General features: G+C 49.6%; 1 protein-coding gene across 6 annotated transcripts in view; it reads right to left on the reverse strand.

Annotated features, from left to right (window-relative positions):
* Nucleotides 1-21,357, reverse strand: part of JAZF1 (JAZF zinc finger 1) — a 281,117-nt gene that overhangs the window by 15,835 nt on the left and 243,925 nt on the right. For all 6 annotated transcript variants that reach the window (XM_036453901.2, XM_036453902.2, XM_045587223.1 and 3 more), the window contains exon 3: nucleotides 17,570-17,766. In XM_036453901.2, the coding sequence (XP_036309794.1) occupies nucleotides 17,570-17,766 (197 nt within the window). The remainder of the gene's footprint in view (nucleotides 1-17,569; nucleotides 17,767-21,357) is intronic.

Consider the following 21,357-nt stretch of genomic DNA (forward strand, 5'->3'; position numbering starts at 1 on the left):
CGGAATCGAACCCGGGACCCTTCAGTCCCCAAGCTGATGCTCTATCCATTGAGGCAAACCAGTCCCGGCTAAATCTGGGCACTTTAAAAAAAAAAAAATTATAATTGATTTCAGAAAGGAAGGAAGAGAGGGAGAGAAAGAAACATCAACGAGAGAGAATCATTGATCGGCTGCTTCCTGGAAGCCCCACTCTGGGGAGCGAGTCCACAACCCAGGGATGCGCCCTGCCCGGGAACGGACTCATGACCTCCTGGTTCATTGGTCGACACTCAGCCACGAAGCCACGCCGGCCGGGCCGAGCGAGGGCGTTTTTAATCCGTTTGGATGGATGACCTGCCACGATCGCCTTTCTGCTGGGCCCTGCCGGGAGGTTTTCACTACTTCGTCCCTCCCTGGTCCCTTTGCTCCGCCCTCCGCCTGCCCTCAGGATGCCCTCAGGGCTGTTCCCAGCGCCAAGAGAGCCTGGACTCTGTTTTATGCTTTCCTCAAACACCCACAAGTCCCGAGGGCCTGAAGTCATGCATTCGGACTGAGTTATAACCACCCGAGCTCAGCCTGGCTGCGGGGTCACCACTGGGTCACATATAATAGAGGTTCCAGGCGGGGAGAACCGCAGTCTTGTGTGCTCACCTCCCTCTCACAGAGGGTGAGGCCGAGGCCTGGGAGGTGACCGTCCTGGTCACTCAGCGAAGGCCCAGGCACCCCAGTTCTGGATGCCCCTTCCCTGCCAGGGGCTTCCCGGGCCAGGTAAATGGGACGCCAGGCATTTGCCAGCCACGTGACAGGGAACCCCCGCATTTCACACGTGGCACATGGAGGAGTGGCTCAGGGTCACACCCAGTCCTCCCAGGTCGCGTCCACCCAAACAAGAGGCCTATGCGCTTTTCAGAACGTGCAGTGAAAGCGCGCTTGTGTTGCAACATCGCAGGTTTTTCCTACGCCGTTCTGACTACGTCTATGCATCCCCAGCTGTGATCTGTGCATACAAGCCCAGCTTCATGAATGTACAGGAATAGGAGGCTTATCACGCCTCTTCAACCGTCCCTCTCTGTCAAGGCAGGAGGGGAAAACGAAGGTGCGAGGTTTCAGTCCTAAGTCACCACATCACTGAGTATCTTTCCTGCCCAGCCTCCTCCTCCGCTGTGGTTTGGGGTTTGATCTGTGGCCAACTCTGAGTCCAAACGGTCCATTTCTCACATCAGTCCTGGCCCGGGGCTGGGAAGGTTGACCTTGAAGAAACAGTCAGTCCACGTGAAGGGCGTGGTGTTGGTGATGCGACCGTGACAACCTCAGCCGACCTCCGTTTACCAGCCGGCTCTCCTTGCTTTTGTTTTGCTTTGTAAGAACGTTCCTTTTTATCCAAAGACAAACAGCGACCCTTTGCGAGTGCCACTAAGTCGTCCGCAGTTTTCCTAATGGGACAATCCACGTGCCGCGGATGGTAAGAAGCATGTGCCCGGCTGCCCAGTGAGGATAAAGGGACAGGTACCCTGCGAGCCAGCAGGGGACACGGAAAACCTCTGGAAGGGGCCATGTCAACCAAGCCCAAGCCACCGCACAGCTGGCATCTGTCAGGGGCCGTTTGGAACTACTTTGGAGGCATTACTTGCAAGGTTTGGCTTCCACGAGAAATGTTTTATGTGATGGCATTTTTCTAAAAAGTGGACGTTTAGGCCTAGCTAGTTTTGCTCAGTGGTTAGAGCATCAGCCTGCAAACTGAAGGGCCCCAGGTACGATTCTGGGCAAGGGCACATGGCCAGGTTGGGGGCTCAGTCCTCAGTGGGGAGTGTGCAGGAGGCAGCTGATGGGTGATTCTCTCTCATCACTGATGTTTCTCTCCCTCCCTCTCTCTCTCTCCCTCCCTCTCTCTCTCTCTCTCTCTCTCTCTCTCTCTCTCCCTCCCTCCCTCTCTGAAATCAATAAAAACATATTAGTTAATATCTTAAAAAGTAAAAAATACATTAAAAAAAGGTGGACATTTAAAAAGCTCAAACCCTAAATATGTACAAAACGATGCCCGGCTGCTTGGCCCCCAAATGACGAGGATGGGCAGATAATGCAGCTGTTCCTGTGCACCTGCAGAGGCCCTCGGCCCATAGACACAGGCCACCTGCACTGCGCTCCGTCTGCAGGACTCGGCCTGGGAAAGGCGGCCAGGGCCGTCGGAGGTGTCAAAGCAAACTGTGCCATGTCGCCGAGTGAAGTGCGGGCCGCTTTACAGCCGCCCAGCGCCCGTGGTCTCTGGAAGCCGTTCCGAATTCCTACATCAACGCTCCCTCTCCTGGCCCCTCGAAAAGGACTCCGTTCCCCACAGAAAAAAAAAAAAAAAAAAAGCCTTTCCATAATGAACAGCCGTCTGTTCCACGGAGCACAGGAAAACCCCGAGAAACAGAACCCCACATCCTGGGCCCCTAAACATCATCTCCCCACAGTGTCCACGGTTTCCATGCCAAAGGCCTGGCCCTTGGCCACTTGCAGAACCGCCACCACCACAACACAAACGCGCTGGGCTCCCTGCAATTTAAGCCGTGGGTTTTACAGCACCATTTTCTTTATAAGGACAGAGTAAATACATAAATACGTTAACCGGCGAGCAGACCCCTCCCGCCCGGAGGCCGCTGCTGCCGGTGAGCTCTGCGGCCGTAAACGCCGCCCGGTGCCCGCTGCCCGCTGGAGCCGGGGCCCGGCACAGGCGGGCCTGGGCCGCGGGGAACAAAGCGGGCATTTTCCACCTCGGCCGGCCCGTTTAATTGAACGCTGGCAGAGGTTTAAAGATCTCGTGCTCCGCGTTCAGGAGGAGAATTAAAACCAGTCGGGCCGGGGGAGAACGAACATCTGTTCCTGACTTACACGCGCGGCCACAACGAGAAACATTCGTAATTAGTTAGAGTGGCTCTGCTTCCTCGCCGGTGAGCTCTGTGATCGCGGGTTAAAAATACTCCGGCGGACGCGGCTCATTGTCTTTGGGGCTCCTCTTCCGACGGCGGGCGGCTCGTAAAAGGCGGCTTACGCGGGCCCGGCCTCTTCCGTCGGGGGAACAATGCGAGGAAGCGGGCCTGGGTGGACAGATAGGCGCTGGCCGCCCGGCGCACCTACGCAATCGGGCCTCTTTTTACGAAGCCACGAAACAGTAGTCGAGAAGTGTTTTATATTTGGGAGTTAAATGCGCTTTACAGCTGTGTAAAAAAAGCCCAGAGCCATGCCAGCCAAACATAAACATTCCAGCGTCTGCAGGGCTGGCTCGCTCCTGCCGGGTAAGCTGGGCAGGCTCCTCCGGCCGGGGCGGGGCCGGGCCTGACGCAGAGCAGCGTGGAAAAGCCTTCCACATCAAGCCATTTCCTGTCCCCCAGGCACAAATGCCATCCAGAAAGCCAATCTGTAGCCACGGGTTCTGGATGAACCCCGGCTATTGAGACAGCCTCCTGACCCGTCAGCCCGCAGCCTCTCTGCCCTCCCTCCCATCCGTCCTCCGCCCGCTGCCAAATGAGCATTAATCCACAAGATTGCTCTTCTCTGATCGCATTAGTGCCTCCTCTTATTAAAAGGGGCTCCCTCCCGCCAACTCTATTGAACGCAAACTCCTTAGCCCAGCATTTCCGGTTCTTGTATCTATGGGAGCGCTTCCTGAACCCAATACACCAACCTCACTGGTGTGCACGGCCTCGCGGGTCCCCAAACCACCTCCCTGCTGTGGGCTGGGCCCGGGGGCCCGGAATGCACAACGTGACACCCACGTCACCCTCTCCCCTATCCCTGGAGACCCTCTCCAACGCTACTTTCCCAAGGAGGAGTGACCTCTCCTTCCGCTGCCTATTGTAACGGCTCCCAGGTTCAGCGCCTGATAGGAGCTTTATTTGCACCCCTGGCCTCCTCCGCAGCCAGAGCCTCGCGTCCTTGAGGCTGGTGGTGCTTTTTCATGCATCTTTGCAGCTCTGTCACATCAGCACTGGGTCTTGCAATATCTGTCGCTAGACCCAGGCCTTGCCTGTCTCTCCTCTAGACCTGGCAGAACGTTGTCTGATGCTTGTCCGGAATGCTGCTGCCACGGTAGATGCAGGTTCTCAGAAGCAATTACCTGGGGACTAACACCAGCCAGGCCCACCTTCCATCAATGTCATGTGTAATCTGGCTGAACGGGTTTGCCAGGCGTGGATTCCAGCTGGGATGGCCATCTTCACCGGACCCTTTTCTTGGCCAGCGCAAAAGGGAATTCATTGCTCCTCGTTACTTAGCGTGGTTTTGGAAACATCTTAAAACAAAGTGTAAATGAGCTTCCCGAAGAAGTCCAGCACCGCCTGGTCTGCTGAAGGTCTGAGGCCACTGCCCCAGGCGGCCAGCCCACCTGGAATGCGCCCTTGAGCTCCAGCCAACTCTGGCCCCTTCCCACACCCGGGACTTCTCCCGGAACAGGCGATGAGGCTAGAAGCCCCCACGGAGAAAAGATGGGATAGCAAACCGTTAGACCCTCAGCGGAACAAGAGGCTTTTTCTGAGGTTTGGAAAATAAGTGCGGACAGTTTCCTTTCCACGTGGTATTGGTTCTGCGCACCTCGCCCTTCCCTTACCACCCCTTTCCTCCCCCAGGAACAAAAGCCAGAAAGGCGGAGGGAGCTGCGATGTTATTCCTGGCCCGCCTGTGAGCGGAAAGTGCCATAAATCTCTCAAGAAAGCCGAGGCTCATGGGGTTTCCAGAACCAATCCTCCGATTTACGAGGATCCGATCATTGAGACCGACCTCTGAGCACAGGTGCTTGTGGAAGATGGGGTGTGTGGGAGCCTTCCTGTGCTTTAGGGGAAAGCTGTTCCCTCAGGCTCCGCACTTGGTAGGACACGCCGGACATGGAGGGAAAAGCACCAGAGAGGCAGGGCCTGCCTGAGGGCAGGCGCCACCTGCCCTTCACCTTCAGTGACTCGCCTGGGAAAGCTGCTCTGGTGCCTGGGCAGGGACACAGGGCAGGATGTGGTGTGTGTGTGTGTGTGTGTGTGTGTGTGTGTGTGTGTGTGTTCTGGTCAGCATCTGGGGAGGTGACTGCCTAAATTCCCACGCAAGTCGCTGCCATTGCGAAGGGCGGGCTCCAGAGGCTGCGGATGGCCAGTCAGTACTCTCCGCTTTATCACCAACTGCGTTTATTTCTTCCCTGTCAAAACAAGGACAGGAGCCCTAACTGGTTTGGCTCAGTGGATAGAGCATGGGCCCGTGGACTGAAGGGTCCCAGGTTCGATTCCAATCAAGGGCATGTACCTTGGTTTTGGTTGCGGGCACATCCCCAGTAGAGAATGTGCAGGAGGCAGCTGACTGATGTTTCTAATGGTCTATCCCTCTCCCTTCCTCTCTGTAAAAAAAATCAATAAAATATATTAAAAAAAAAAAAAAAAAAAAAGACAAGGACAGGAAAGGGAAGAAGAGTGATGGTGAGAAATACCCACTCGAGATGATCAGGGAGAACAAACACTGCAGGCTGCCCCGGATCCGACTGGGGAGCCAGTCCCTCTGAGAAATAAGGAGACTGACTATCTTCTCGCTCCATGTTTCCCACATAAAAGATTTCAGCTTTCTCAGCAATTGTAGCTCGTTAGAAGCAAGCATGTAAATATACACAGATTGAAGCTGGCCATGGGAAAATGCTTCCAAAACTATCAGAGGCCCGTGGTGCTAACACTCAGAGGAACTCACAGCTATTTTCACCTCAGCTTTACGGGACCAGGAGAGGCAGGTGGCTGCATGCGTGTCTTCCATACTTGCAAGGAATCATTTGCACCAACCCCAGAGAACACACTCTCGTAGAAAACCTTGGATTCTGGTCAGCTGACTCTCAGGAGGAAAAAGAGGCCGCCTGTGGAGGGAAAGCAGGGCCTGCACCCCAAGTATGTTTTCTTTTTTTAGAGAGAGAGAAAGGGAGAGGGATAGAGAGACGGAAACTTCAATGAGAAACATTAATTGCCCGCTACTGGGGATCCAGCCCAAAACCTGGTCATGTGTCCTGACCAGGAATTGAACGGGAACCTCTTGGTTTATGAGTTGATGCCCAACCATTGAGCACATCAGCTGGTCTCTACTTCTTAAAAAAAGAATGCTGGTCACAACTAACAAATTACAAGAGCCAAGATGACCTCTACTTGCTCTGATGCTCCCTGCCACGTGTTTTCCTCCTTTGCTTTCTTTAATTGGAAGGACTTGGGCCAGTAATGCACCTCCTACATTCAGGGGTGTTAAGAAATGACAACTTACATAACAAAGCCACTGTCTCACCCACCTGCTCCCATTCCAGGAATTCTTTCCCACGAGTGGAGGAGGGGCGGGAGCAGCTCTCTTCATCTCTCCATCATTTAGAGAGAGCAGTAAGTGGAACTGGCCCCCTTCCATCCAAGTCATCGACTCTCTTTCCTTTCTAGGCAACAAAGTGGTTTGAGGCCTCCCCAGTCATAAGACAATTACTTTTACCAATTTGTATACGTCTCCCATTTTTCCTGAATGTTCTAACGACATTTGCACTGAACACAAAAGGCCGTGAAGATACACATGCTACAGCAATACTGCTGTTTTGTCACTGAATAAATTAAGGCCATTCAGAGTGCTTCACGGACAAGAGGCTTTGAGTTATTTTTTTCATAGTCTTGATATTCTCATATTGACTTTGATCTCACACTGACCTTGACCCCATGGGTTAAGCCAGAGGGTGAGGCACACCTCTGAGAACCGGACTGGCCCTCTGTGTGTTTCCCGTATCGCCCTGATCCTTTTCTCAGAGATTTCTAGGGACCACCCTACCTTGTGCTTGACATTCAACCAGCATCAAGGGCATGGTTCATGGCCCCAGGGTGCAGCAAGTGAACTGGCTCGCATGGGAATTAAACCCACGACCTCAGACTTATTAACGCCACGCTCAGGTCACCTGAGCGAACTTGAGGCCATGGCCTTTGGGATGGCGAGCACCGTGAACACAGAGGGAAGATGACTACAAGCCTCAAAGGACTGGCGTGCGGAACAGACTGGAGCCTCTTTCTCTGGCCGGGAGAAGAATCTATAACCACCATTCGTTGGGCACCTATAGAACAATGTGGTTTAGTAGGCTAATGAGTTCAGGCCTCTCAGAACACCTTCTAGACATGAACCTGATATCCCTCTGAAGAAGCCATGGACTACCATCTTCTAGAAGCTGAGAAATGAGGCTAAGTGTTCTGGAAGACATCCATTCGCTTTTCAGTCCTGTCCCTTTTCCAAAACATACTAGTGTGTGATAGAAAACACAGACAGTGCGGACAGAAATTCCAGGATTTCTGGGCGACGCTATTTTTAAAGAGGCACAACGGCCATGAAGATGAAGCTCCTGCATGTTGATATTGAGCGCCATTCACTTTCCAGTTTGCCCTGCTTGCCTGACAGGACGTGGGCGTCAGAATGCCACCTTTACAGCTTCAGCCAAGAGGGCTCCCTCCGGGCAAAGGACAAGCTTTCTCGTCTTGGCAAACCTTCCTCTCCCGAGGATGCCAGGAAACAGATCTTTGTTGAGAAGCAAAAAAAGGAAAGGGCAAAATCCTTTCTGGAATATTTATTCCTTCTTCACTTTAGGAAACACGGCCCTCTAGCTTATTTACAAATGTGTTAACTGGATTCTATTAAACTTTTAATTAGCTATTTATTTGCCAAGTAGCATGTATTAGTAACCAAGGATGTCTTTATGTGTCTGTAATGCATACTCATTATGTAGTTATTCCAGAAACTCTGACTTATTAAAAGTTTTGTTTTTTTTAAATCCCAAATTTTATATTTGCAGTTACTTCATAATTTTAATTTTATGGTTTTAGTTTCCAAAAGGGGCTCATTCATCTGCGAGGGAAAAAGCCCGGGGGGCCGAGGGGTGTGCCCACAGGTGGTGGCAGGATGCCCCCAGCCGGTCACAGCCGACCCCCAGCCGGAGCCCTCGGCGGCTCGCTCCCAACGGAGCGGCCACGGTTTCATTCTCTGCTTTTAAAAAGTTAACCGTTTGTCAAGCTTTGTTAGTCTTAAGAAAACAGTGTTCCTCTGGTACCCCGTCGCCTATTCTAAATTGCACACTTCCATTCCTGAGACCGAGGGGCTTTAATTAAACACTTTTTTCAAAGGCTGCTTCCCTCTCGTGGCGGCGGAACACTGCTCACCGCATCGCGTCCTGCCAAAACCCACTTCGCCGGGTGACTTCCAGGGCGGCTCGCAGCACAAGGAAGGTTTAGAAGGTCATGTAAGATGAGAAAGTGACCATGTAAAGGGGTGGTTTGGGGGCCTCGTTAAGGTCCTGGATCTCGATCGTGTCCCCAAACATCACCCTAAACCGGCTGCCCTTGCGCCCATAACGGCTAATGCATCAGACTGGGAGGGCTGCGCACTCTGCCTGCAGACAGAGCCCCGGACAAGCCCATGGGCCGAGCTCTCCGGGCCCCTCCGCCCCTGGACTGAAGATTCTGCGTAACTGCTTTCCACACACTGAGGCTAGAGCTTTACCAGTTAGCTGACTCGGTGCTGGTTTGATGAATAGGCATTAACGGAATTTGGTGGCCTTCCCTGCACCAGAGAGGACCCGCAGCCCGTCTCTCCGTCCCGTCACCACCCCTTCCCTCTGTGCGCGCTTCCGAGGAGCCTGGCAAAGCCTTGGGCAGCAGCAGCAGCAGCAGCAGTAGGTCCATGCTGTGCCTTGATTGTCTTTTCAGCAGGAACCAGTGAGCTCAGAGCGGTCCCAGTCTCTGCGGATTCTTTCTCTCATGCTCTGTAGCCGGGCGTGCCTGGGGACCGTTCCATTGCTAAGACCAGACCCACATGGAAAAGACATTAAACTCGCTCATGGCTGTGATGCCCAGCAAGTTGAAAGGGCCCCTCCGGTGTTAACGTGCTGGCTTCAGAGGGGCGGGAGGAGAGGAGGGTTCTTTGGAGACACACACATTTGGTCCATCACCTTCCCGGCAGAGGTGTGCTGGGCCCCGGGCATCTGTGGGTGTTTTCAGTGGCATCGCACCACTTCCCAGGCCAACAACGGGCCACTCTCTTTAGCTCACGTTTTGGTGCTGGGACTCATGCTCACAGGAGAATGACTGAGAAATGTGCTCTGATGGCTGTTGGCATGCAAGCGGGTGCTTGGCCCCGGCTTAGAGACTGCGTTCTTTTTCCCCAGGGGATGTGAGAGGCACCAGCTTTATGTGGGCCCTGTAACATAACTCTGTCTTGTAATGGCTCTTCATATTTCTTTGGCCAGTGCAGGGACCCCTGCTGACACACTGACACACACACACACACACACACACACACACACACACACACGGCAACAAGGTTCAAGGGCTAAAGCCTTGCCATTCACGGTGTTTCCAGCACCAAGTGAATCATGACGGGAAAGTCATGTTTCACCTGGTGCTGGAATACTCCCGGTGGGAATTCTTAACAGTAGACTCTGTTTTTACTGAGTTTGATGAAACAAGAACTGTGAATAGTATACACAAAGTGTAGGTTTATAACTAAATGTAAATGGTAAAGTGTGGTATTGCTAAAATGGCAGGCCTCCACAATGTCTTCATCAGAAGGTAAATGATTGACACCTTCCTCTTTCTGCAAATATTGAAGCGGAAGATAAGCTGCTATCCAGTGGCTGGCTGTCACAGAGCCTGCGCTCCATGTGGGCTGAAAGTGGGCAGCGTTCCCTTTAACATTCTCTACATTGTGAGGCATTCTCTACATTTTGGATATTGGGAGACCCAGATGCTACGACTTTCTATCAGTCATTAACCAATTCTAACTGGGACCTAAGACCCAGGGTCTGGCCACTGGCTGCTTCTCCTCCACCGCCTCCTTTGTTCTTTTCTCTTCTTTCTCCTCCTCCTCCACCTCTCTCTCTTTCTCTCTCTCCCCCCGCCCTCCCCTCATATGTGTATGTTTTGCAATTGTTTTATGTGGCTGCACGGCTGTTTCCTGCATGTTCCTGAGCTAAGAAAGCGGACACTAAAGGATTCCGTTTACGGCCTTTCTTTAATGGGGAGGAAATTCCAGAGATTTGCCTCCTCTAACTACTGCATTTATTTACTTCCTTTGTTCTTAATGACTGTTTACAGCAGAGGAAATGTATTGTACTTGCCGGGTCAAGGAATGGGTGGAAGCTGCGGGTTCTGGTCCCTCATTTCTGCCTGGGCCACCTTCTTTCCAACCGAGATAAATCCATACAGTCCAGTGCACGGATCTTAGTTACTCTAGTATAACACGATGGGTCTGATCAATGCACGCCTTTATGTAACCAAGACCCCGGTCAAGGCCTGGTCTGCAGCCAGCACTCCCGGGAGCTCTTGTGTACACCTTTCCAACCCCCTCCCCTCGAGTGGACTGCTATGCTGATTTCTATGGCCACAGGTCGGCCGGCCTGTACTGGAATTTCATATGTGCCCTCGTGTCTGCTTCTTTCACTCAGCATCGTGTTTTGGAGATTCACCCATTTTTTTGTGTATCAGTACTTTACTCCCCTTTACTGCTAAACAGTATTCCGTTGCACAACTAGATCCCATTTGTGTCTCCATTTACCAGCAGGTGGGCTACTGCGTAGGGTGGGCTACGGGGAACAGAACTACATCCTTGCACCTGCCTCGGAGCAGCTGGGGAACAGCGCCCTCCAGGCAGCCCTGAGAGGAGAGGCATCAGACCACACCGTTCCTCCTCCCAGCCCGGAGGCCTCGACACAGAGGTCACACAGCTTCTTCAGACCAAAATGACGCTGGCCTGGTAATTCCCCTCCAGGCATTGGCCCAGGAGGAATGAAAACAACGTCCACAAAAGACAGGCACTGAGTGTGAGGCCGTCTCTTTCTCAAGAAGCAGGACCAAGATGTGGATCCAGGTTCTGCAGAGGCCTCTCGCCACTCTACCTCCGGGCTCCCAAGCGCTGTCAGCATCTCCAGGGCTGCTTACCAGTCCCCACCCTGACATCCCCAAATGACTGTGGGCTATAAAACTGGGCTCCAAACCACCTCCCCCCTGCCCTCACTTTCTTCCTTCTCCCTTACAAGATCTAGACATTTTCTGGGTGTGAATAGGATCGCTTAGTGCTGCACTGAGACAGCAGAGAGAGAATGACCCTCTGTGTGTCTGTCTTGCCTTACAAATCATCCATGCCGATAATTTAGTCCCTCTGTGTGCAGGTCACATCCATGAGCTGCCTGTCCTACACGTGTATAAAATGTTTCTACCGAGACATGTAAACTCTCATCTACAAGGATTAAAGAGAAGCCTTTTCTGCGTTTCTGATAGTGGGCACAGGGCCTCCTAACAAAATAGATGCTCAGTATGTTCTGCCAAAGGAAAAGCTGCCACATCCTGGTGGCTTGGAGAACAGGATCAACTCCAGCTGGGCACCACATGGACCGAGGCAAGTTATCACTTCAATGAATCTTAATTTCAGTGTCTTAAAAAAAACAAACATTTTAATTGATTTCAGAGAGGGAGAGAGAGAAAAACACCAATGAAGACAGAGAATCTCTGATCGGCTGCCTCAGCATCCACCTCGCTGGGGATCAAGCCCACAAAAACCAGGCATGTGCCCTACTGGGAATTGAACCTCCTGGTTCATAGGTCAACTGGGCAGTGTCTGACTCTCTAGAGTGGGCTAACAATAATGGTGCCCATCCGTGTTAAGAAGGACCAGATTAGACGGTGAATGTGAATGCTTCTGTGCACCATGAAGGGCTGTAATGTATTATGTTATTATTATTGTTACCAATCAGCACTAATTTGATTATTTTCTTCACGTAAAATCACAACACGTTTTGTTTGGGAGCTCTTACAAGTGAAACAGTCATTGAAATACTACTTCGAGGTTGCCATCCTTACGCTACCAACACTCTTGAGTAGCAAGTGGAGATTAAACACAAGTAGCCACCTGAGATGGTGGGGAAGGAGGCCAAATTAACCACAAGACACTTGGAAGGCAGGATAAAGGTTTTACAAGTCAATCAACAAAGAAGATGAAAGAACAGTGATTAGGAGAAAGTGGAATATACACAAACAAGCCTCAGGCCAGGAAAGGGTGTGTTAGAGACCTGACCCTAACTAAGCCAGATAACACAGCAACTGCCCAACAGGGAAACATAAATCAGGCCAGCTTTTGAATAGGAAGGTTTTAGAAATATGTCCTAGGCCTCGTGCAGACATTCACCTCTTCAGGGGCAGAACCTGGTAAATACCAAACCGAGGCCTCACGAATTTCATAAATAGGTCACAAAATTCAGTGAGGCCGAAATAGTTTGCTTTGCTTTTCTAATTTTCCACCATTAAACTGGACAGGATTTATCTCTCCATGATTTCTCCTATTTCATTCTCTTCTTTTGGATGAGTAGGGGAGGTATGTTATTTTAGATCTTACCTTAATTTATCTTTTTCTTCTCTGAGACTTTCTGCCTTTCTTAAGCCTATTTAAGTTTATTTTGCCTTCTAAAAACAAAGGCATACACTTCTAAAGGTCAAGCATAATTCCACCAGTTCTAAAAGTCTGTGTTACACAGTAATTTCCTCCCTGAAACATTTACTTTCTAAAATGACTTGCTGTATGTCGGTATCTCCTGAAAATTTCAAAATTCTTATAATTTGAACAATGTATTGTAAAAAGCCATCAGAAATATTAAAGGTGTACTATAAGACTAAATAGCAGGAGACACAGGAATATGACATGAAATAACATAATAGAGAAACTTAAATTATGCATTAATAGATATAAGCTGTGACTTCACTGCTATTATAGGTAGCCTGAACTAGAAAGCACACACACACACACACACACACACACACACACACACGTTTCATTCCCTTGGGTGCCTTTCTCTGGTTTAATACTTGAATTTTTCCCCCCTGAGTCAGCCAAAATATATATACAAATATTTTCCAGGAGAGACTATGCAACGCTATTATAACCCAAAACCTGGCCAACTCTTTCCATGGCTTCTCCATTAAGACACAAGCACGCATCTGTTCAGTCCCCTTGGACTCATTTCCCAGGCTAAGTGAGTAACCACAGTCACCTTTCTCCAGGCAAGGTGGGGATATGTTAACCCACGCAAGAAAACCCAGTTAGGACAACCGATGGTCACATTGCAACCGGACGGTCACAGTGTTTTCCAACTCTAGCTACAGGTGAGAGTTAACCCAGGAGAACGTTTTAAAACCATCAGTGTCAAAGTCCCGCCCACCAACCAAGTCAGAGTCTCAGGGTGGAGCCCAGGCAAAGGGCTGAAAAATTCTCTGGGTGATTTCCATCTCAGCCTGACTGAGAGTAACTCCTTGAAGAGAGAGGTCCATGGGCTAATATGGAAACAGGAAAAAAAAATGACTTTCTCAACTAAACTACAGGCACTAATAACCAAAACAATCTGCTGGCTAAAGGCCCTTCCTAGAGAATGATTTCCCACCCCCAGAAAGGTCATGGAATTAATCTGAAAGAAATTAATTGATTTCTCTTTTTTGGGAGGATAGGGGAGATAGGGTCAGTGCCATCTTGTCTGGATCTTCTGGTTTTATGTTTTAGTTGAAAAAGTAATACAGGCTCATTTCAGAAGATAGGGAAAAGAAAAGAGCACCTATTTCCCCATCACATTAAAGTAACCACAATTAACTTTTATGAAAAAAAAAAAAAAGATTGGGATCATACTGCATATGTAGTTTTATAACTAGATAATGTCATTTCACAGTGACCCATACCTTTGTTGTGAATGGCTATGGTGCAATCCATTGTTTGCAGTGGCTAATATTTATTTATTAGTGATTGATTTTTGCTTTATGCTGATTCACAGACATAGTTAGGCCCCTGATCCCCTGAACTACAAACTGAGTAAGAATAATATGATAAGTATTAAAAGTAAAAGAGAGTGGTATAAAGGTAAAGTGGGGCATGCAGAAGTCCTGACAGGTAGCATTTGCAAATTTCACTGGTAAAAATGCTCTCCCCATGGCCAATTTCAAGCTAATCATTTAAGTGGCTTGCAAACTGAATATTTAACAACTAGAGGCCCAGTGCATGAAATTTGTGCACAGGGGTGAGGGGGGTGCCCTCAGCCCAGCCTGCACCCTCTCCAATCTAGAACCCCTCGGGAGATGTCCAACTGCCAGTTTAGGCCTGATCCCAGAGATGTGCCCACAACCAAGGGCATATACCTTGGTTGTGGGCACATCCTCAGTAGGGGGTGTGCAGGAGGCAGTTGATCAATGTTTCTGTAACTTAGAAACATCAATGAGAGAGAAACATCGATCAATTGCCTCCCACACACCCCCTACTGGGGATGTGCCCACAACCAAGGTACATGCCCTTGACCGGAATCGAACCTGAGACCCTTCAGTCCACAGGCCGATGCTCTATCCACTAAGCCAGACCAGTCAAGGCTTAATTTTGTATCTTTATGAGTTAAATCAGGGATTTGCAAACCATGGCCTGTGAGCCCAATCATGCCTGAGTTTGTACATGAAGTTGTACAAAAACTTTTAATGGAACACACCAAGCCTGTTTGTGTGTGTAATTCTATAGCTGACTAGCTGAAACAGAGACCCTATGGCCCGCAGAGCATGAGGTATTTGCCATCTGGTCCTTCATAGAAAGTGTGCTGACCCATGATTCTTAACCATTCTAACCTTTGCTTAGTGAATACTTTTAAATTACACACACACATATACACACACACACACACACACACACACACACACACACACACACACACATATATATATATATATATATATTATAAAACCAAGCAAATAAGGAGAGGAAATGAAAAGGAAGAGATGAGAAGATCCTCCTAGGACTTAGAAATTCCAAACTACATCTTGGTTCCAAGAATACCTAAGCAATACCCAAGACTCCAGATGAAGCCGAGCTCGGATCCAGTCTCATCACGGCAGTGAGCTGTAAAGAATGATTTGTAAATGAAATGTTCCAAAGATGGCCTACGTCTGGATCAGGAATGTGCCTTTGACTATGGACCCTGGGAGAGTGAATGCAGAAGGCAGAAACATGGAATATTATTTATAACCTGGCAGTGAAAGTGACTGAAACCACATTAGTCAGGAAAAAGAAGCTGATCTCCCTAACTACAGGTAAAATAACATTTCAAACATTGAAAAATGTACACAATCAAAACTGTCCGGGGCAGGGGTTTAAGAAACCATTTCCCCTGCTAATTTTTGATGTTTACATGGAACATTCTTCAAGCAGCAAATAACTTACCAATGATCTTGACAGATTGAAAGTGATACATCTTTACCACAACATAAATTCATCCTCGCGGTGGGAAATTGCTAAAATAGGCAAGGTGTCAGAAAGATTTCTTTAGGGCTGAGGGAAAGGAAATGAATGATTCCATTTCGCCCGAACATTCTTACATGAAAAATAATAAACTCTCACTTCTAAACTGTCTTGATTTTCCTGGGATTCTAAGGAAACTCACTAACCGAGGCAGCCATGGTTACCTGGTGCTGGCCACAAGTCAGTCAGTATCAAGTCATACATAAAGCACACCCAGGTGCATAATTGCCTCTTCATTTATATTCTGCATGATTAAATCTTTAAAAAAAATATATTTTATTGATTTTTTACAGAGAGAAAGGGAGAGAGATAGAGATCTAGAAACGTCGATGAGAGAGAAACATAGACCAGCTGCCTCTTGCACACCCCTTACTGGGGATGTGCCTGCAACCAACGTACATGCCCCTGACTGGAATCGAACCTGGGACCTTTCAGTCGCACGCAGACCGACGCTCTACCACTGAGCCAAACCGGTTTCAGCTGTATGAGTAAATCTTCACAGAAATACTCAGAAAAGGTGATCACAGAATTACATTCCCACAGCATACCTTAGGGTTCACACAGAAACGGTTACACAACATGCTGGAAAGTAAATCTTCGCAGAAGGAAGTATAATACAAGGGAAGCATGGGGGCCGATGTGAGGAAATGGGCAAACGCCCAGCACAGAGGCACTGACTCATCTTCTATGGAAGAATGACCCTGATCTGCTCCTGAAGCCACCAGATGGAGACTCCAGGCGGCACAGACAAACATTTATTGGACGGCGGATGCATACGGGGGCTCTCACGTTAGACTCGAACACAGAACCTATGGGACGTGTGCTTAATAACTTGTGAAGGGAGCTGTTCAGGGAGGAACTCTGGTCTAACTGCCTCCAACACCGATCCTGTCTCCACAATGCCCAACGCTGACAGAACATAGGGTGTCAGTCCTCCATGAGCCCCCGAGATGCCCGTAGGAAAAGAGGTCCCAGAATCAGAGTCAACTAAGTTTGGGAGATTTTACTAAGTCCCCTCCCCGCGCCCCCCCCCCCCCCCCCCGGGAGAATAACAATGTGTATGAAGGCCCTGCCTTAAGGAAACCAGTTTTCCTTCGTTCAACCCAGCATCTCCCCACACAAAATTGCAAAATTGGGAGTCCCTTCCCCCCCGGGAGTCTCCTCTCCCTGGTCACCATCTTGCCTCCCACTCATCTTTCAAGGGGAGCCTTCCCTGGTCCGCCAGACCTCTCTCTGGATGCTTTCACAGCACTGAGCTCCTCCACAGAGCGCTTGTCATGGTCGCAGTGTCGTAGCTACTGGTGCATTTATTGGGTTAATACCTGGGCCTATACTCCCACTGGGGAGAAGGAACATATATTCGCTGCTTCTCAGATGGGAAAAAGAAAAGGAGATCCACCTTTCCGGCTTTCTACCATCTTTCCTCACTCCTGCCCCTGGGGGCAGTGACTCAGTGGATCTCTGAATTGGGAGAAGTACAGCGCATGCTCATGGAGGGCTGAGTGCACAGGGGTCTGTGCGCACTGTGAGGTAAGCTCGGAGGGTGAGGGAGGAAATAAGTTAAACCCCAGGGAGACCTGCTACGAAGCCCTATGGCTACGGATCCACGCTGTCCAATAGGTTATCTTTCTGCACGAATAAACTTGATTTTGAACTTCACCTCTGTCTGCTGTTTTACTTTTCAGTGACTAGCACTTTGGGGAGGGGAAGACAGAGTGTGCTTGTGGACCCCCTAGAAGGCCAATGTCTTCCACGAGGCCCACGCTCTTCGGGACAGACACTCTCCTTTGCCTGGCGCGGGGAGGCTTTCTAAATATTCTTACAACAATCATTTTATTATGGGAACCATTTTCCAGAAGCAAAGACTGGGAGACTGGTGTCCTGAACCCCTGTGCCCTCATCATGCAGCTTCAACCATAACCGACACGTGGCCATCTTGTTTGCCTGCTCCTCCACCTGCACAAGGCCAAGTCATCCTGTCCCTTGCACGTAAGACATGGCAAGGGCATGAGAAGTATAAATCCATTGTCACATACATACGATGAACAGTGGTTCACATTATTTCTTCAATCGTAAGTAGATGAATGAACCAACATCTACCCGGACTAGTCAAGGGTAAAACAGGTGAGTCTGAGTCACCACCTATCTCTGGCCCCCAGCGCGCGCGCGCGTGCGCGCGCACACACACACACACACACACACACACACACACTCACACTCACACTCACACTCACACTCACACTCACACTCACTCTTCACCAAGGGGGAGAGCCAAGCCACTCACCGGTCGGGGTGCTGCTGCGGAAGGAGGAGGAGGGCGTGATGGGCGGGGTCACGGGGGGAGTAAGGCTTCCGCTGCTGTGGCGAGGCGGCGTGGACACATTCCCCCGGGACACGGAGCTGGACAAGGTCAGTGAGAGCTTGGGCTGGATCTTCTTCTTGAGGGACTCCTGCTCCCGGCGGGCGGCGTCGGTCATGAATCTGAAGGGACAACGGCAGGTGAATGACTGGGCCATGTACAGAGCAGGAGGACTATGACAGTTACCCCGAGTCTGACAGATGCCCCCTCCTGGGAAAGGGGCTTGTTCACAGGTCTGTCCCCCCCCTCAAAGCTCACACCAGAACCCGTTTTCCGACATGGTGAAAGCATCTGCTAGCTAGTTGGTTGAAGGCCCCTCCAAGTCCGGCCCATGTCTTCCCTAGGCAAACCCTCCTTGTGGGAAACTCACCCCCAGATTCCAGCTGCACCCACAGCACCCACAGCAGTGGTCAGTGCCACGCCCTGTCCTCTCTGGGGAGGTCCTCTCTCTCTCTCTGCATGCAGAAAGCCCGCCCATTCCCAGCTCCCAGCCACTCCCAGGGAGAGAGGGCTCTCTTGGGAGGTAGTTAGCATCATGGTCACATGAAAACGGATTCTTGTGCCTGACTCGGGGTTCTCACATTGTCCTTTTCAATGTTTTAACTGAGCGAAGGCCTTGTCTCTACAGTCATTAGCTGAAAGGAAGGACCCCCGTTCCCACAGTGGTCGCTAGCACTCGGCAGGCCCATGTCAGCAAGCATTTATGGAACGACAGAGCCAGCCAGCCCAGGCGCATTCAAAAGGAAGAGACGTGCTCAGTGCGAGGAGGAAGAGCACGCGGAGGATCTGTGCATGATTTTATTGCCCATAAAGGGGGCCTTTCCCAGTAATTGCATCTTGGGAACTTCAAAATTATTCTTTCAACACTCCTCTTGGGACAGTAATATTCAAACTGTTCTTTCCTCACTGCATAACATAATATTCCATAAATTCATGTAATATGAGATTCAAAACAATCTATGAAATATCTCTTACCTAAAGAGCAAGTATCTTTTTTTGTATTATTATTATTTAAAAAATATATTTTTATTGATTTCAGAGAGGAAGGGAAAGAGAGAGACAGAAACATCAATGATGGGAGAGAATCATTGGTTGGCTGCCTCTTGCATGCCCCACAGTGGTGATTGAGGCCACAGCCTGGGCATGTGTCCTGCCCGGGAATCAAACTGTGACCTCCTGGTTCATAGGTCGATGCTCAACCACTGAGCTATGCCAGCTAGACTGTAATATTGGCAGGCAGACTTTACCAACTGTGTTTTCGAAAACTGCAATGGGAAGCCTAGTGAACTGAGTGTTTGAAAGCATCTGAGTAATAAACCAGGCACCTATGCCCACTGCCCAGGCTAAAAACAGAACATCACCAGCCCCTCAAGCCCTCTACGTACCGTGCCCCCTCCATCAATTGTGTTTTGACCATTTCAATACAATTCATCATAAATTCCACTGCACTTAAACATGCTGTTTCACTCAACCCATTTCACATCCTGCCCACAAAACTCCCTAGCATTTGTCTTCCTCACGTTCTAAACTTTGGGACATCAACAGATAGTTCTGATGCCTGGTAAAAGCCAAGAGTCAATCAACCAACCAATGAAACAATATTCCAATATCGTTAGTGTCTTAAAGTGCCTACTTTTGTACCTGGAGCATGAATGGCGCATTTTTTGGATGGCTTCTGCAAGACAATCTAGATCCATAAACTGCATTTTATATGCAGAACTGCAGTAAAAGCTGCATGCTTCGCCTTGAGCGCTTAAGATTGGTGCTACAGGATGGCGGTGATTTAAAAAGAAAGGCACAATGCAAAGCAGAATTGCTTGCACCCAGTAGCAGATACTCGTTTCTTTTCAGATGGCTCTGCTGCTCTTAAAAACCGCCTTTTTATCCCCTCTCCATAAACTTCTACTCAAAATGTGGCCTCTCAGAGAAAAGCAAGGAGCTAGGGCTGTCTTTTATTATTCTACCAGCGGCTGGTGCTGAGCTTCTCAATGTGGGGCTAGCAGTGCGGTCAGAACCACAGGCTGAGCGTATGCTTCCTCCAGGAGGACCAGTAGTGCTCATGGTAAGAGTTCAAGTTCCTGTTTCAAATAGTCAGATACACACAGGTATGCTGTGGGAGAGGACAAGAAACTCACATCTCACATTTGGGTGGAAAAAAAAATGGGACTAGGAGTGGGCCAGATTACTGACTACATGATCGAGGCAAGCTAGCTGAGAAACATCTCTAAACCTCAGTGTTATTTCTGTGAAATGGGACTAACAGTTATAGAAGAAGGGTTGACATGCATCTGTTCCCTTTCTGCAGGAGAATTTGATCTTTGGTTAATCGCGTACCCTGCTAAGATACTCATATGTCAACTGTGCTCCTCAGGATAAGTCCCATCCAAGACTGGTCCATCATCACATCTAGACCAGGAGGAAGGAGAAGTCCATGCAAATGATAGGATGACAGAACCTGGGCTTCCAGCATGGGGACCTTGTCCCAGAAATGTCCCGGTGGGGAACCGGGAGCATGCCCCTGGAGTGTTCCAGAGCCCAACCTCCACTCCCCCCCGGGCAGCTTCCACCCCTGCCCCAGGGCCACCTGACTCTGCATCCGAACAGACTGTCTCCACAGGACTCCGCAGAGGTGGACACTGTCTGGCTGTCTGCTGTGGCTAGCCCACCGCCCCTCTGAACAGACCCAGTGCCCACCGTGGCCCTGGTCATCTTGTGAGTCTCCGAGTTCACGATGGGAGAGGACCACCTGCTGGGGACCAGGGCAATGGATGCTGACCTCATGGGGCCTTGGTGCCTGTCACACAGGAAGTGGCTCAGCACCCAGAGCTGTTATCGTTACACAAAGCTTTACGCTGAGGGTTTATCTCCATCCCTTACCCGACTCCGGGCTGCTGAGGGCATGCTGTGTGTCCATGGCTCTTGTATAGTGTGGATTATGCAATGGCTGACCGACTGGGCATCAGGCCAGACAGCCACAGGCAGTGTCAGACAAACTCTTGTTAAGATGGGGGGTTCCCTCCATGCCTCCTCTCACGCTGGTTAAAAAGTGTCAATAGCTCATGGTTTTTATTGTAAAAGAAATGCTCTCTTAAGCACAGATATAAAACAACAACTACAAACTGCCACAACAACACACTCGCATCCCCCGCCTTGGCCTCCACGTACGTTGGGTTGGCTGTGGACGGCAATCTGCTTTGCCGTGGGAGCACGGCTGAAACTCACCAGTTCCTGCTCCTCTTCCTCCCTCACTTATCAACCAGGACTCTGCCTGCTTCTGGACACATTAAACCCTAACGTTTCAAAGCAATATTCCATCGGCCCAGGTTTTTGCCAAGACCATCTTGTGAGAGTGAAGCCTTCCATTTTCAGGCTTTTGGTGAGCCCCCATCCTCAAAATGAAGCTAATTTAATTTAATACACCAATTATTAAAGTTTAAATTATGTGAAATTATAATTAAAGTATATTAAATACAAAGGAGTAATACTGAAAACTTATTGGTTCATAATTATTTTACTTCATTTTACTATTATTTGTGTTGTTGAGGTTATTCCCATTAGTATGGGCTCTGTTTGGTAGAATTACTGCCTAACGGTGGGCTCGCACCCAGTGATGTCATGTGGTAGCTTGGCATTGGCCACGGTGGGAGTCCTGCACCATGGAAATGGACAAATATTACAAATCAGGGCTTTCCCTCTCCCCAGGAGCCAGTTGT

Source organism: Pipistrellus kuhlii, unplaced genomic scaffold (assembly GCF_014108245.1).
Source record: "Pipistrellus kuhlii isolate mPipKuh1 unplaced genomic scaffold, mPipKuh1.p scaffold_m20_p_26, whole genome shotgun sequence".
Lineage (NCBI taxonomy): Eukaryota > Metazoa > Chordata > Mammalia > Chiroptera > Vespertilionidae > Pipistrellus > Pipistrellus kuhlii.